The sequence below is a fragment of the Bombina bombina genome, chromosome 2 (genome assembly GCF_027579735.1).
Source record: "Bombina bombina isolate aBomBom1 chromosome 2, aBomBom1.pri, whole genome shotgun sequence".
Taxonomy (NCBI): domain Eukaryota; kingdom Metazoa; phylum Chordata; class Amphibia; order Anura; family Bombinatoridae; genus Bombina; species Bombina bombina.
The window spans coordinates 1,448,431,461-1,448,448,664 of NC_069500.1; the positions used below are offsets into that span (position 1 = coordinate 1,448,431,461).

General features: G+C 39.6%; 1 protein-coding gene across 1 annotated transcript in view; it reads right to left on the reverse strand.

Annotated features, from left to right (window-relative positions):
* The window catches only part of LOXL3 (lysyl oxidase like 3), a 427,846-nt gene that overhangs the window by 18,175 nt on the left and 392,467 nt on the right, over positions 1-17,204 (reverse strand). The window contains exon 10 of the mRNA XM_053700379.1: positions 13,680-13,923. Within this exon, the coding sequence (XP_053556354.1) occupies positions 13,680-13,923 (244 nt within the window). The remainder of the gene's footprint in view (positions 1-13,679; positions 13,924-17,204) is intronic.

Genomic DNA, 17,204 nt, shown 5'->3' on the forward strand with positions numbered 1-17,204 from the left:
CACTGTGTCACCTTGTGGGAGGGGGTGGAGACCTCATGTCCCTTATCTCCCTCTTGCCTCTGTCACTGTCACCCTGTGGGGAGGGGCAGACCTCATGTCCCTTAACTCCATCTTGCCTTTGTCACTGTGTCACCCTGTGGGGGAGGGTCAGACCTCATGCCCCTCAACTCCCTCTTGCCTTTGTCACTGTGTCACTCTCTGGAGGAGGGGCAGACATGTCCCTCATCTCCCTCTTGCCTTTGTCACTGTCACCCTGTGGGGGAGGGGCAGACCTCATGTCCCTTATCTCACTCTTGCCTTTGTCACTGTCACCCTGTGGGGGAGGGGCAGACCTCATGTCCCTTATCTCCCTCTTGCCTTTGTCACTGTGTCACCCTGTGGGGGAGGGGCAGACCTCATGTCCCTTATCTCCCTCTTGCCTTTGTCACTGTGTCACCCTGTGGGGGAGGGGCAGACCTCATGTCCCTTATCTCCCTCTTGCCTTTGTCACTGTGTCACCCTGTGGGGGAGGGGCAGACCTCATGTCCCTTATCTCCCTCTTGCCTTTGTCACTGTGTCACCCTGTGGGGGAGGGGCAGACCTCATGTCCCTTATCTCACTTTTGCCTTTGTCACTGTCACCCCGTGGGGGTAGGACAGACCTTTTGTATAAGTAGGTGTCTGTGACAAGAGATAAAACCATGGAATAATGAGAGGGCATCACACAAGGTGTGCAGGGGACACAGAAAGGGTAACATGGAATCCTTTATCTAGCTAGTTTGTTGTGTTTTTCTCTTATAACTGATAATGTACAAATGAGGTGAAAGAGCTTAAGTTAAATTAGCTAATCACAGCACATTAAGCACTCAGTCTATGTGACCCCCTTATCCAATTAAACCGAATATCTGCACAAAAAGACACAGCATCCCGGGCAACCATTAGTTCCTGTACTCATTTTGTAAGGAGTGTATACTCTAATACTTCTGCCTCCATCATTGTGAACGGAGAGTTGTCCTCTATGTTTGACTTGGGCAAAGGCACCCGTCAGGGTTGTCCTCTGTCCTCTCTTTTGTTCAACCTGGCTGTGGAGCCACTTGCGAGTCGCGACTAAACTGAGAAATATATACCCAGGGATAGAAGTAGAAGGGGAAAGATACCATCTTGCGCAATATGCGTACCACATATTATTTATAAAAGATCCTGAGAAATATTTATATAACATTATTGAAGTCATTAATGAGTTTGGTCAATTTTCAGGATTCAAAATTAATAGAAGTAAATCAGAAGTTTTATGGCTAAATATGAAGGAAAATGTGATATTATAGCAAAATATCCAAGAAGCGCCTAAAAGGAGGCAAAGGAAGAATCTAACAGATTGATAGTCTTGAGAAAGGCCTGTTAAAGAGGCCGAAACGCGTTGACAATATTTGGTGAGCATTATTTCAACATTATTTATATTTTGGAACGTTATTGCACTATGTTACTTTTTTAACCAACAGGAATCACTAAAGGCAATACTGAAAGAAAAAGCACAGTTGTTCAACTAAAAAGAAATACCATCATCACTTACACGGATACATTCACAAGGAGGATCATTCACTGATATTCAGTTACAAACTATAAACTTGGATTACTTATATTCTAAATCCCATTATAACATTCACTACCACTATTTGATTGCATTTACATTTTTGGTTTTGATTTCATAATTTTTTAGCATATTTTGTTATTTTTTCACAGGATCAACTAAACATTTGTTTTTGTTTTTCACTCACATTAATCACTGGATTTTTCACTGGATTTTTTTATATTTTTTCACAAGAAAGGGGATTATATCACACACTCTTTGGAAACATTATCATCATTTAGAGATCATTTCATCAGACTCTTATCTGTTTATCTCCTTAAATTGCGATATTTCACAATAATATTTATTATTGATTTATGATAGGATTCTATTGTCCAAATTGTCAATTGTTTTTATATTGTTCTTAATTGTATTTTAAGATCATGTGTTACATGAATCCATGTTATTAATTATTATGTTTCTTCCTTTGCCTCCCTTTAGGTGCTTCTTGGATATTTTGCTATACTATTGTTCTATTTAGGGTGAGCTAGATACCCTATCATCCAGGAGCTATAAGGAAGTAGGTTGAGCGCTGTAAGATATCATAAACCGAAAATGTGATATTAGTCAAATTTTGTTTAAAACTCCCCCTAACTTCATAACATATCTGGGTATCAATATCTCTACTAGCCCCGATAAATGGTATAATCTTAATAATGAAAAAATATATTTATCCATAGAACAAACTCTTAAAAGATGGTATAATTTGCCCATTTCATTGATGGGGAAAGTTAATTTAATTAAAATGATGATTTAACTAAAATCCTGTATCCCCTAAATATGCTACCATTACTGATTCCAAAGAAAGATATTGAGAGATTGAATATAATTTTAATCGATTTCTTTGGGGAGGAAAAAAAAAAGACCTGTATCAGTTTAGATAAAATTAAACAACCAATATTAGGAGGTGGTATGGGAGTACCAGTTATTCATTTGTACAATCTTGCATCATTCGTAAGAATGGCCATAGATTGGTCAGCTGGAACAGAGCATTTTTATATTAACTCTTAATAATTTCTTTAACCCCTTCACGACCAAGGACGTGCCTGGCATGTCCTCCATTGGAGGTCACTTAACGACCAAGGACATGCCTGGCACGTCTTCTGGGGTTTGAAGGTCTGGAATCGATCCTGATCACTTCCAGCAGCTTCTAAGGTATTGCAGTGATGCCTCAATATGGTGCCGATCGTTGGTGGGTGGGAGCAGCTGTAGGGAGGCGGGTGGGCGGCCCATTGCTGGCAATCTTCCGGCCAGCAGTTGGAAAAGATCGCCAGGTGCGTACACGTGCGCGTGTGCACACCCACAATCTGGGCTATCAAATTCAGAGTGGTGGGACAGGATGGTGGGTGGGAGAGGAGGGGGAAAATATTTAAAAAAAAATAGATCTAAGAGGGGGAGGGGGTAGGGTATGCAGGGGGGCAGCTACACTACAGAAAAAAAGTGGTTATTTAAAAAAAAAAAAAAAAAAAACACATTTAAGCGCAAAGTGGGTACTGGCAGACAGCTGCCAGTACCCAAAATAGTGGGAAATAGTTAGTGGGGGGAGGGTTAGAAAGCTCTTTGGGGGGGATCAATGAGGTTGGGGGGGTAAGGAGAGATTATACACAGCAGAATATATATATATATATATATATATATATATATATATATATATATATATATATATATATATATATATTTTAAATGAAAAAAAGCCTTTATTTTAGTACATGCAGACTTTCTGCCAGTACTTAAGATGGCGGGACAATTGTGGAGTGGGGGAGGTATGAGAGCTGTTTGAGAGGGATCATTGGGTGGGATGTGTCAGGTGGGAGGCTGATCTCTACACTAAAGCTAAAATTAACCCTTCAAGCTCCCTACAAACTACCTAATTAACCCCTTCACTGCTGAGCATATTACAAGTGTGGTGCACAGCGGCATTTAGCGGCCTTATAATTACCAAAAAGCAACCCCAAAGCCATATATATCTGCTATTTCTGAACAAAGGGGATGCCAGAGAAGCATTTACAAACATTTGTGTCATAATTGCACAAGCTGTTTGTAAATAATTTCAGTGAGAAACCTAAAGTTAGTGAAAAAGTTAACGATTTTTTTTATTTGATCGAATTTGGCGGTGAAATGGTGGCATGAAATATACCAAAATGGGCCTAGATCAATAATTTGGGTTGTCTACTACACTACACTAAAGCTAAAATTAACCCTACATGCTCCCTACAAGCTACCTAATTAACCCCTTCACTGCTGGGCATAATACAAGTGTGGTGCGCAGCAGCATTTAGCGGCCTTCTAATCAGGGCCGCCATCATGGGGTGACAGGGGTGACTCCTGTCAGGGGCCCAATGGGCCAGGGGGGCCCCATGAGGCAAGAACAACTAAAAATCTTTTTTTTTTAATTTTTTGGCAGCCACCAGTGGGAACTACAGCAGAGTGCTAATTGAGCATGGGAAATGTTATTACAAGGAGTAAAGTATTAGCATTTGAGAGGATTTCTGAGTGTGCACTAAACCACCATGCACAGTGTGAGACAGACTTGGCACTTTGTTTGTACAGTGTGTGCCTGAGTCAGACAGCAGATCACGTTCATTTGTAGAGGATGTAGGACTTAATTAGTAAATGTTTTTTATTTATTTGTGCAATTTCGGATTGTAACTTCAGTGTGGTAGTAGTTGTATGGTGGGGCCAGAGTTGTATGGTGGGGCAGCAATGTATTTATGATTATTCGACAATACTGTAGAAATTCTATATTTAAAGCCATGAAGAAATGTTTCCTCCTCAATACACAAATGGTAGGTGCCCTTTTGGCAAATATGTTTTTTTTTTATTAATATATATTAAAAAAGGGGCAGTAAACTGGAATGTAATATATATATATATTTATATATTACATTCCAGTTTACTGCCCCTTTATGCAAGGACTTTCCAGATGCAAGGAGGCATTTTATCTAAGAATTTTACATCTGCATAAAATGTTATACTCTCATACTAAGATTGTTCAGTGTTTGAAATGAGACAGGTTAGCTTAACACTGTTCAGTTTACACTACAGCTGACTTAATTTTAAAATACATACCAACAAGCCTAAATCCTGCATTTAACCAGATCTAATGGTATGAGTACCACAGCTTATGGTTCCACCAAGACCATATAGAGTACAGCATTTTCAAAATCCATAAGTACAGCTGATAGATGGGGACATTTGTACACTATATTTGAAGTGGTGCTCTTGGTTGGGGAAAATGGGGAAAAAACAAACAAACATATGTCAAACTTTTAAAAGTACTTTTCTTCATCTAGCCATCTACCCAGTTTATTAATGTACAATTTTGAATTCACAGAATTATTTTTGTTTGCACATTTACAAATATGATTCTTTATAAGTGATCTCTTAATTTCTGCAATTTTTTTTATCATTCATGTCACACACTGTTGATTTATGGGATGCAATGTGCAGAAATGTTTCCTCCTGTGAGTGTTTCTGTGGGTGTCTGTGTTTATGTCTTTGTGCTTTTGCTTGTGTCTCTATGAGTGTGTATGTATTTTTTTTCTGTGGGTCTCTCTGTGAGGGTGGGTGTGTATGTCTTTGTGCATTTTCTGTGGATGTCTGTGAGGGTGTATGCGTATGTCTTTGTGCTTTTTCTATGGGGTTTTTTCTTTGAGGGTGTGTGTATGTCTCTGTGTTTTCTGTGAGTGTCTCTGTGAGGGTGTGTATTTTCTGTGGGTGTCTCTGTGAGGGTGTGTGTATGCCTGTTCATTTTCTGTGAGTGTCTCTGTGAGAGTGTGTATTTATGTCTTTCTGTGTTTTCTGTGGGTGTCTCTCTGTGTGTTTATGTTTTTGTGCTTTTGATTGTGTCTCTATGAGTGTGTATGCATTTTTTTTCTGTGGGTCTCTCTGTGAGGGTGGGTGTGTATGTCTTTGTGCATTTTCTGTGGATGTCTGTTAGGGTGTGTGCATATGTCTTTGTGCTTTTTCTATGGGTGTCTCTTTGAGGGTGTGTGTATGTATGTATTTGTGTATTTTCTCTGGATGCCTCTGTGAGGGTGGGTGTGTATGTCTGTTTTCTGTGGATATATCTGTGAGGGTGGGTGTGTGTATGTATGTTTGTCTGTGTTTTCTGTGGGTGTCTCTGTGAGGGTATATGTTTGTCTGTGTTTTCTGTGGATGTCTCTGTGAGGGTGTGTGTTTTCTGTGGGTGTCTCTGTGAGGGTATATGTATGTCTGTGCATTTTCTGTGAGTGTCTCTGTGAGAGTGTGTGTATGTCTTTGTGTGTTTTCTGTGGATGTCTCAGTGAGGGTGTGTATGTATGTCTTTCTGTGTTTTATGTGGTTGTCTCTCTGTGTGTGTATGTCTTTGTATGTTTTCTGTGGGTGTCTCTCTAGGTGTGTGTGTGTCTTTGTGTGTTTTCTGAGGCTGTCTCTGTCAGTGTTTCCTTGGGTGTATGTGCAAGTTTGTGTTTGAGTTTGTGTGTGTCCATTGTCTGTTCCTTTTTAGGACATTTTGACCTTACTATTGATTATTCACATCTTTCTACAGACTTTGAGACTAATGAGACCTTTCCGGAAGTCACCAATCCAACATTTAACCTTTAAATTATTGTTTAGGCAGTTCAAGGCCCTTCCATTCAGCCACTGCATGCTGCTGTTATCATTTAGTTGGCATCTTCCTTTACAAAAAGATAATCAGAACTCCATATTTTGTTTTGTAAATCTCCTTTTTTGACAGAACTGTAGTTTACCTCATTACTTGTCAGGTCAATGTAAACAAGTGCTGAGTGTCTGTGTCTGAGTGTGTTTGTGTGTTTCTTTACGTGTCTGCTAGAGTGTCTATATGTGAATCCTTATGTGTGAGTGTTTCAGTGTATGAGTGTGCCTGTGTGTTTCTGTGTTTGTGTGTTACTACCTACTTTACAACATTTCCACGTTTGACTACACTTAAGAATAAAGTGCATATACGTTTTAGTCACTTGGTCAAAAATTGCATATGTCAAGGGGGGGGCCCTGATCAATGGTTAAGTCAGGGGCCCCAAAATTTCTAGTGGCGGCCCTGCTTCTAATTACCAAAAAGCAATGCCACAGCCATATATGTCTGCTATTTCTGAACAAAGAGGATCCCAGAGAAGCATTTACAACCATTTGTGCCATAATTGCACAAGCTGTTTGTAAATAATTTCAGTTAGAAACCTAAAGTTTGTACCAAATGGGCCTAAATCAATACTTTGGGTTGTCTTCTAAAAATAATATATATATAATAATATGTATATATATATACATACATACACACACACATGTCAATGGATATTGAGGGATTCCTGAAAGATATCAGGGTTCCAATGTAACTATGTGTAACAGATTTCGGGGTTCAAAGTTAGAAAAAGTGTGTTTTTCTCCATTTTTCTTCATATTTTATAAAAATAAATTATAAGATATGATGAAAATAATGGTATTTTCAGAAAGTCCATTTAATGGTGAGAAAAACGGTATATAATATGTGTGGGTACAGTAAATGAGTAAGAGGAAAATTACAGCTAAACACAAACACTGCAAAAATGTAAAAATAGCCTTGGTCCCAAATGGTCAGAAAATGGAAAAGTGCTGTGGTCACTAAGGGGTTAAATGGAGTAAAAATGGCATTTGCATTACACACAGAAATGAAGGTGTTTGTTCCCTCAGTGAAAAATAACATTATGTATAAAGGAATTTTGGTAGCATGGTTTAAGATAGAAGACTTGATCGATCAGGTGAACAAGTCGTTGCGAACATTTTCAGAACTTCAATACAGATTTGAACTACCTGTATCACATTTCTATGCTTATATCCAAATATCACAATATATAAAGAGCATTGTAAAAGTCTCCACCTCCTCTCTATGGGACCCTTGTACATTACACGATATGATAGAAGGCTTTTATAAAGGATTTTTTTCTTATTCTGCCCTTTATAGGGCTCTTTTGCACTTAAGCCCAAGTGAGACAATGGGGAACACTATAACTGGATGGCAACGAGAAACCTTTAGATACTAAAGAGGTCCAAAAAAGTATTAAAAACAATCGCCTAGATTTAGAGTTCTGCATTAGCCGTCCAAACCAGCGTTAGGGGGTCCTAACACTGCTTTTTACCGCCCGCTGGTATTTAGAGTCAGTCAGGAAAGGGTCTAACGCTCACTTTCCAGCCGCAACTTTTCCATACCGCAGATCCCCTTATGCCAATTGCGTATCCTATCTTTTCAATGGGATCTTTCTAATGCTGGTATTTAGAGTCTTAGCTGAAGTGAGCGTTAGAACTCTAATGACAAGACTCCAGCCGCAGAGAAAAGCCAGGAGTTAAGAGTTTTCTGGGCTAACGCCGGTTCATAATGCTCTTAACTACTGTGCTCTAAAGTACACTAACACCCATAAACTACCTATGAACCCCTGAACCGAGGTCCCCCCACATCGCCGCCACTCTAATAAAAAATTGTAACCCCTAATCTGCCGACCGCACACCGCTGCCACATACATTATCCCTATGTACCCCTAATCTGCTGCCCCTAACATCGCCGACACCTACATAATATTTATTAACCCCTAATCTGCCCCTCCCCAACGTCGCCGCTACCTTACCTACAATTATTAACCCCTAATCTGCCGACCGGAGCTCGCCGCTACTCTAATAAATGTATTAACCCCTAAACCGCCTCACTCCCGCCTCAAAAACCCTGTAATAAATAGTATTAACCCCTAATCTGCCGCTCCGTACACCGCCGCAACCTACATTATCCCTATGTACCCCTAATCTGCTGCCCCTAGCATCGCCGACACCTACATAATATTTATTAACCCCTAATCTGCCCCCCCAACGTCGCCGCTACCTTACCTACACTTATTAACCCCTAATCTGCCGACCGGACCTCGCCGCTACTATAATAAATGTATTAACCCCTAAACCTAAGTCTAACCCTAACCCTAACACCCCCCCTAAGTTAAATATAATTTAAATCTAACAAAATAAAATAAATCTTATTAAATAAATTATTCCTATTTAAAACTAAATACTTACCTGTTAAATAAACCCTAATATAGCTACAATATAACGAATAATTATATTGTAGCTATTTTAGGATTTATATTTATTTTACAGGCAACTTTGTATTTATTTTAACTAGGTACAATAGCTATTAAATAGTTAATAACTATTTAATAGTTACCTAGTTAAAATAATTACAAAATTACCTGTAAAATAAATCATAACCTAAGTTACAATTAAACCTAACACTACACTATCAATAAATTAATTAACTAAACTACCTACAATTACCTACAATTAAATCAACTAAACTAAATTACAAAAAAACCCCACTAATTTACAAAAAATAAAAAAAGATTACAAGAATTTTAAACTAATTACACCTACTCTAAGCCCCCTAAAAAAATAACAAAGCCCCCGAAAATAAAAAAAATGTCCTACCCTATTCTAAAATAAAAAGTTTACAGCTCTTTTACCTTACCAGCCCTTAAATGGGCCTTTTGCGGGGCATGCCCCAAAGAAATCAGCTCTTTTGCATTTAAAAAAACATACAATACCCCCCCAACATTACAACCCACCACCCACATACCCCTAATCTAACCCAAACCCCCCTTAAAAAAACCTAACACTAAGCCCCTGAAGATCTCCCTACCTTGTCTTCACCACGCCGGGTATCACCAATCCGTCCAGAAGAGGGTCCGAAGTCTTCATCCTATCCGGCAAGAAGAGGACATCCGGACCGGTAGACATCTTCATCCAGGCGGCGTCTTCTATCTTCATCCATCCGACGCGGAGCGGGACCATCTTGAAGCAGCCAACGCGGATCCATCCTCTTCTTCCGGCGACTCCCGACGAATGAAGGTTCCTTTAAATGACGTCATCCAAGATGGCGTCCCTCGAATTCCGATTGGCTGAAAGGATTCTATCAGCCAATCGGAATTAAGGTATGAAAAATCCTATTGGCTGATGCAATCAGCCATAGGATTGAAGTTCAATCCTATTGGCTGATCCAATCAGCCAATAGGATTGAGCTTGCATTCTATTGGCTGATTGGAACAGTCAATAGAATACGAGTCAATTCTATTGGCTGATTGCATCAGCCAATAGGATTTTATTCCGATTGGCTGATAGAATCCTATCAGCCAATCGGAATTCAAGGGACGCCATCTTGGATGACGTCATTTAAAGGAACCTTCATTCGTCGGGAGTCGATGGAAGAAGAGGATGCTCCGCGTTGGCTGGCTTGAAGATGGACCCGCTCCGCTCCGGATGGATGAAGATAGAAGATGCCGCCTGGATGAAGCCTTCTGGAGTTCCTCTTCTGCCCGGATCAGATGAAGACTTCTGCCCCTCTGGAGGACCACTTGTGCCCGGTTGGGTGAAGACGGCTCAAGGTAGGGTGTTCTTCAAGGTGGTAGTGTTAGGTTTTATTAAGGGGGCATTGGGTGGGTTTTAATGTTGGGGGAGTATTGTATTTTTTTTTTTACAGGTAAAAGAGCTGATTACTTTGGGGCAATGCCCCACAAAAAGCCCTTTTAAGGGCTATTTGTAATTTAGTGTAGGGTGGGGATTTTTATTATTTTGGGGGGCTTTTTTATTTTATTAGGGGGATTAGATTAGGTGTAATTAGTTTAAAATTCTTGTAATTATATTTTTACTTTCTGTAATTTAGTGTTTGTTTTTGTACTTTTATTTAATTGTAATTAGTTTTATTTAATTGTAGTTAATTTATTTAATTATTTTAATGATTGTGTAGTGTTAGGTGTAATTGTAACTTAGGTTAGGATTTATTTTACAGGTACTTTTGTATTAATTTTAGCTAGGTAGTTATTAAATAGTTAATAACTATTGTACCTAGTTAAAATAAATACAAACTTGCCTATACAATAAAAACAAACCCTAAGACAGCTACAATGTAACTATAAGTTATATTGTAGCTACCTTAGGGTTTATTTTATAGGTAAGTATTTAGTTTTAAATAGGAATTATTTATTTAATTGTAGCAATTTTATTTTGATTTTTTTAAATAATATTTAAGTTATGGGGGTGTTAGGGTTAGACTTAGATTTAGGGGTTAATATGTTTATTATAGTGGCGGCGGTGTAGGGGGGCAGATTAGGGGTTAATAAATATAATGTATGTGGCGGTGGGCTCCGGGAGCAGCGGTTTAGGGGTTAAACAATTTATTTAGTTGCGGCGGGGTCTGGGTTCGGCAGGATAGGGTTAATAACTTTATGTAGGTGGCGGCGGTATAGTGGGCGGCAGATTAGGGGTTAATATGTATAATGTAGGTGGCGGCGGGGTCCGGGAACAGTGGTTTAGGGGTTAATACCTTTATTAGAGTTGCGGCGGGGTCCGGGAGCAGCGGGTTAGGGGGTAAAACAGTATAGTATAGTGTGGGTGCTTAGTGACAGTATAGCAAGAAAGTTGTGAATAAGTCGAAGAGCAGCGAGATCGATAACTGTTAGTTAACAACAGTCCGCTGCTCATTGCACCATACTTGGTGCGCGGCTTTTTGACAGCTTTCTTGATAAATTTGGCGAACGTATTCAGGTCCGCGGCAGCGATGTTAGGTGAGCGTATTGGTGCCGTTGAATGCAAGAAAGTCGACGGCGTGATAACTATAGGCCCCTAGAACAAGTGTCTCACTAAGGACCCAATTCATTAACTAACATGCAAGGTCCCAAGGGTTATAAAATATAATTCTTAGCCAAAAGAACCACATGTCGGAATTCACTGACAGAAATAAACCTAAGCAAAGTGTGCATCCTGTAATCTAAGCTAAATAATAATTTAAAATATATTTAATAATCATTAAAACCATGAGATAAATCAAGATAATCATTATCCACCATAAATAGGGAAGTCTCCCTAAATTATTTGTATCTGCAATCACACAAACCAAAGAGGCTTTATAAAAATTCAGCCTATATTGTGCTAAATAAACGTTTCAAAGTCTGTCTTGGAATCAAATATCACTTGGTACAACCCCCAATATTAAGCAGTGACTCCTTTATGGAGACTCTCAGAAGTTGCTGATCTTACAAAGTCAATCACACAAGTGTTCACCACACACATTGTACGGTAAAGTGCAAGTTACCTCATACTCGCCCTCATGCGTTAAAATTAATCTCCTTGTTGCTCCCCATTCACCACTGTTGCTGCTGAATGTCTCTGTTCCAAACACTTGCTTACCCCGTCACGTGACCAGCAGGCATCGGGTACACAGCTGATAGCAAACATAGGCATAGGGTATGGAAATTCGGTGCTCAAGGTTAATTTTGTTCGCAAGCCACAATTAAAGACCCAAAATACTGTCCTTCAAAACATTTAACCACTTGTATAGGGCTTTATCAAGATGGTAATCCAAATCTATATTGCACAGGTGTTCCCGAATTCTATCGCAGAGACACCGTCACCTCTTTCAGTTTGGCCCACCACTCAGATTCATCCTCAGATAACGTCTCTTTTATGCTGCCGGGCTTGGGATTTACATCATACAGGTACAACGTTTGTGGTGAGCAGGTAACTTGTGTGATTGACTTTGTAAGATCAGCAAATTCTGAGAGTCTACATAACGGAATGGCTGCTTTATATTGGGGGTTGTAATAAGTAACATTTGATTCTAAGACAGACTTTTAAAAGTTTTTTTTCCAGCAGAATATAGACTGAATTTAAAATGTTAAGAAGGCTCTGGTTTATGTGTTTGCAGATATTTAGGGAGACGTCCCTATGTATGGTGGATATTAATCTTCTTGATTTATCGTACGGTTTTAATTATATTTTAAATTATTATTTGGCTTTGCTTTAGCATCCTCCTTTATTCTGTAGGATTTGTACTGTAATTGTTTTGGTTATTGTGAGGGATAAACTTTTGGAGTGACTGGCCTTAATCTATGTGCAATATCTATTACAACTCATCCCGTAACCTAACCAATGTGTGAATCCCGTAACCCCAACAAATACATAACAAATATGTAAAATAACGGTAGTTCCAGAACTCCCATCACACTATGTTGTCTCTTACATCTCTCGGTTTTATGGAGTTATGAATATAGATGATATCTGCACCAAGAGTTATGAATATAGATGATATCTGCACCAAGAGTTATGAATATAGATGATATCTGCACCAAGAGTTATGGATGTAAATGATATCTGCACCAAGAGTTATGGATGTAAATGATATCTGCACCAAGAGTTATGGATGTAAATGATATCTGCACCAAGAGTTATGGATGTAAATGATATCTGCACCAAAAGTTATGAATATAGATGATATCTGCACCAAGAGTTATGAATATAAATGATATCTGCACCAAGAGTTATGGACGTAAATGATATCTGCACCAAGAGTTATGGATGTAAATGATATCTGCACCAAGAGTTATGGATGTAAATGATATCTGCACCAAGAGTTATGGATGTAAATGATATCTGCACCAAGAGTTATGGACGTAAATGATATCTGCACCAAGAGTTATGGACGTAAATGATATCTGCACCAAGAGCTATGGATGTAAATGATATCTGCACCAAGAGTTATGAATATAGATGATATCTGCACCAAGAGTTATGGACGTAAATGATATCTGCACCAAGAGTTATGAATATAGATGATATCTGCACCAAGAGTTATGAATATAGATGATATCTGCACCAAGAGTTATGGACGTAAATGATATCTGCACCAAGAGTTATGGATGTAAATGATATCTGCACCAAGAGTTATGGATGTAAATGATATCTGCACCAAGAGTTATGGATGTAAATGATATCTGCACCAAGAGTTATGGATGTAAATGATATCCTAAACATACGTCATTCTCTTTGGGCATTTTTGTTCTCTGGTATGCACATAAGTGGCTTCAGAACTGAAAGCAGCTTCTTCATTGTCATACAACCAGTAAGTAGTGTTGGTCTTGCTGTCTCAAACTTCTCTATTTAGTTCTTATTGGAATATTAATGATGCTTTTTCTATTTGATTAACCATCTATGTAAATGAGTATTTCTCTGATTCACCAGGTCACCCAGAACATGTCCCCCATACACTCTATATGACGCCCACTCTTTACCTATGGCACTCGTGCCACACCCAGGAGTGTCTCCCAGCCTTGGGCCTGAAGTCAGCTCGTCCATTGTTGTGTATCTGGGAGGAGAAACGAAGAAGGCGACGATGTCCATAAGGCCAGTTGGCATGGCGGGCTGAGCTAGACAGACAGTTCTCTTCAGCGGCACAATACAACATGTGTAAGGGTCGATCCTCAATATATGCGGTTTCCTGGACCAAGGCAGAGTGCAGTACCAGGTCTGAGGCAGCTACATAAGGGAGAAATAAAGAGATGGTGAAATAAATGCTTGCAAAAGGACAAGCTACACCAAGAGCAGGAAAAAAAGATTTGCATAATAGAGAAAAGAACAAAGACTAAGGGGCCGATTTATCATGGCCCGAATGGGGCCGTATACCCCTGTTTCTGCGAGACTTCAGGCTCGCCGGTAACAGGAGTTAAGAAGCAGCAATCTTAAGACCGCTGCTCCTAAACTCGTCTGCTGCCTCTGAGGCTACAGACATCAATCTGCCCGATCTCATACGATCGGGTTGATTGACACCCCCTGCTAGCATGAATCTGCAGGGGGTGGCATTGCACAAGCAGTTCACCAGAACTGCTTGTGCAATGATAAATGCCGACAGTGGCTATAACGGATCATGTCCACCAGAAATTTGATAAATTGGCCCCTAAGAAGGAAGTAGGCAGACATTCTACTTCAGGGACAAACATTAACAGAGGAAGCAAGAGTCTTGGAGGAGATAAGGAATGGGGAAATCTCACTGGGTAAGAGTGAGGACAGAGAGATATAGAGATAGCAGAAAGAATAGATATTCCAATGGGAATGATAGGGAGAGAAACCAGAGAGACTTAACAAGAAGATGTGAGAGACAGGGTGAGCTCTAGATGAGGGTATCTCATGAGCCCATTTACATGGGAGAGAGAATGAAAAAATAAACTTTTCTCAGAAGGAAAAAAATAAATAAAAAGGTTTGTTTTTTTCACAGGGTGATGACTAGTTCTTTCTACAGTTAAGACAGGAGTTGCAGGTGGATTAGATGGGTCATGTGGTTCTTTTCTGACAGACAAATAACAATATTACACATATATATATATATAGATCACATTCAGTAGAGAACAGAGATACATATTAAAGCAGCCAATCAGGATGCTTGTCCTGGGACTTACAATGGAACGTGTATTTGGCTTATGCAGCACAGTCACTTTATTTCCCTCCTCAGTTAAAGGAAGTTCACTATGAAATCTCGTGAGATCACAGTAAATTTTGACATCTGCACTGATAAAGCTGATCGGCTTACAGTAGCTGAAGTCCGCCAGTTAATACTCAAAGTCCTGAAGACATTTTAGGTAAAATATCCTACTAGGTCGATCACAATTTCGAGTGATCACAATGTAATAAAACTCTGCTGCCGCAAACAAATTTTCAACCGAATAGCTCCAAAAAAGAGACTGCTTTAGAAATAAGGAGGTCTTTAGAAACTGACAGATACAATAGCCCATTCACCCCTCTTAAGGTTACAGCAACGCTCTATTGAAGCAACCCCTTTGTTCACTCAGCATTGACAAAGCTCATTTAAGCTGCAATTACTCATCTCCAGTAAAAACATGATTTTAGTAACTCCTGTATCGTTTGTGACAATCACACCAGTGCCAAATACAATCAGACATGAAATCACACCATTTGTAGATGTAGTAAAGTGAGTTTTCCTGCTATCATATAGTCCCTATTTATATGTAAATATATACCCGGTTTACCTTATACAGTCTCTCCAATAGGAATAAATGGAGGTTTAATGAATAGATACCACAGATGTTAACAATCCTCTAGAATGTCTCCAGATCACCTTTCAGAGTGTTTTACATAGGTGCAGTGTAATAGACTTTATGGAAATAGCTGTGAAAAAGGCTAACAGGTGTCCAAAAAGCCCTTCCAAGGATTTAAGTGCCTAGATGTGGTCCTAATAACTTGAAAAATACACCCTTCATAACGCTCCTGCTATGTCTGCTCAGAGAGAAGGAGCACTAAGAATGCCGACCGGTATATATAAAGTACCCGGAGCTCGAAATTTAAAGCGGCAGTATTGGAAAAATAAATAGCATTGAGCAACCATAAAGCATACACATAACATTGTGCTATGTACTAAAACCCCAGCATGATGTGTGAATAACATTGTGCCGTGTACTAAACCCCACCATGATGTGTGAATAACATTGTGCCGTGTACTAAACCCCACCATGATGTGTGAATAACATTGTGCCAAGTACTAAACCCCACCATGATGTGTGAATAACATTGTGCCGTGTACTAAACCCCACCATGATGTGTGAATAACATTGTGCCGTGTACTAAACCCCACCATGATGTGTGAATAACATTGTGCCGTGTACTAAACCCCAACATGATGTGTGAATAACATTGTGCCGTGTACTAAACCCCACCATGATGTGTGAATAACATTGTGCCAAGTACTAAACCCCACCATGATGTGTGAATAACATTGTGCCAAGTACTAAACCCCACCATGATGTGTGAATAACATTGTGCCAAGTACTAAACCCCACCATGATATGTGAATAACTGTGCCGTGTACTAAACCCCACCATGATGTGTGAATAACATTGTGCCATGTACTAAACCCCACCATGATGTGTGAATAACATTGTGCTATGTACTAAACCCCACCATGATGTGTGAATAACATTGTGCCGTGTACTAAACCCCACCATGATGTGTGAATAACATTGTGCCGTGTACTAAACCCCACCATGATGTGTGAGTAACATTGTGCCAAGTACTAAACCCCACCATGATGTGTGAATAACATTGTGCTGTGTACTAAACCCCACCATGATGTGTGAGTAACATTGTGCTGTGTACTAAACCCCACCATGATGTGTGAGTAACATTGTGCCGTGTACTAAACCTCACCATGATGTGTGAATAACATTGTGCCGTGTACTAAACCCCACCATGATGTGTGAATAACATTGTGCCGTGTACTAAACCCCACCATGATGTGTGAATAACATTGTGCCGTGTACTAAACCCCACCATGATGTGTGAGTAACATTGTGCCGTGTACTAAACCTCACCATGATGTGTGAATAACATTGTGCCGTGTACTAAACCTCACCATGATGTGTGAATAACATTGTGCCAAGTACTAAACCTCACCATGATGTGTGAATAACATTGTGCCAAGTACTAAACCTCACCATGATGTGTGAATAACATTGTGCCAAGTACTAAACCTCACCATGATGTGTGAATAACATTGTGCCAAGTACTAAACCTCACCATGATATGTGAATAACACTGTGCCAAGTACTAAACCCCACCATGATGTGTGAATAACATTGTGCCGTGTACTAAACCTCACCATGATGTGTGAATAACTGTGCCGTGTACTAAACCTCACCATGATGTGTGAATAACATTGTGCCAAGTACTAAACCTCACCATGATGTGTGAATAACATTGTGCCAAGTACTAAACCTCACCATGATGTGTGAATAACATTGCGCCAAGTA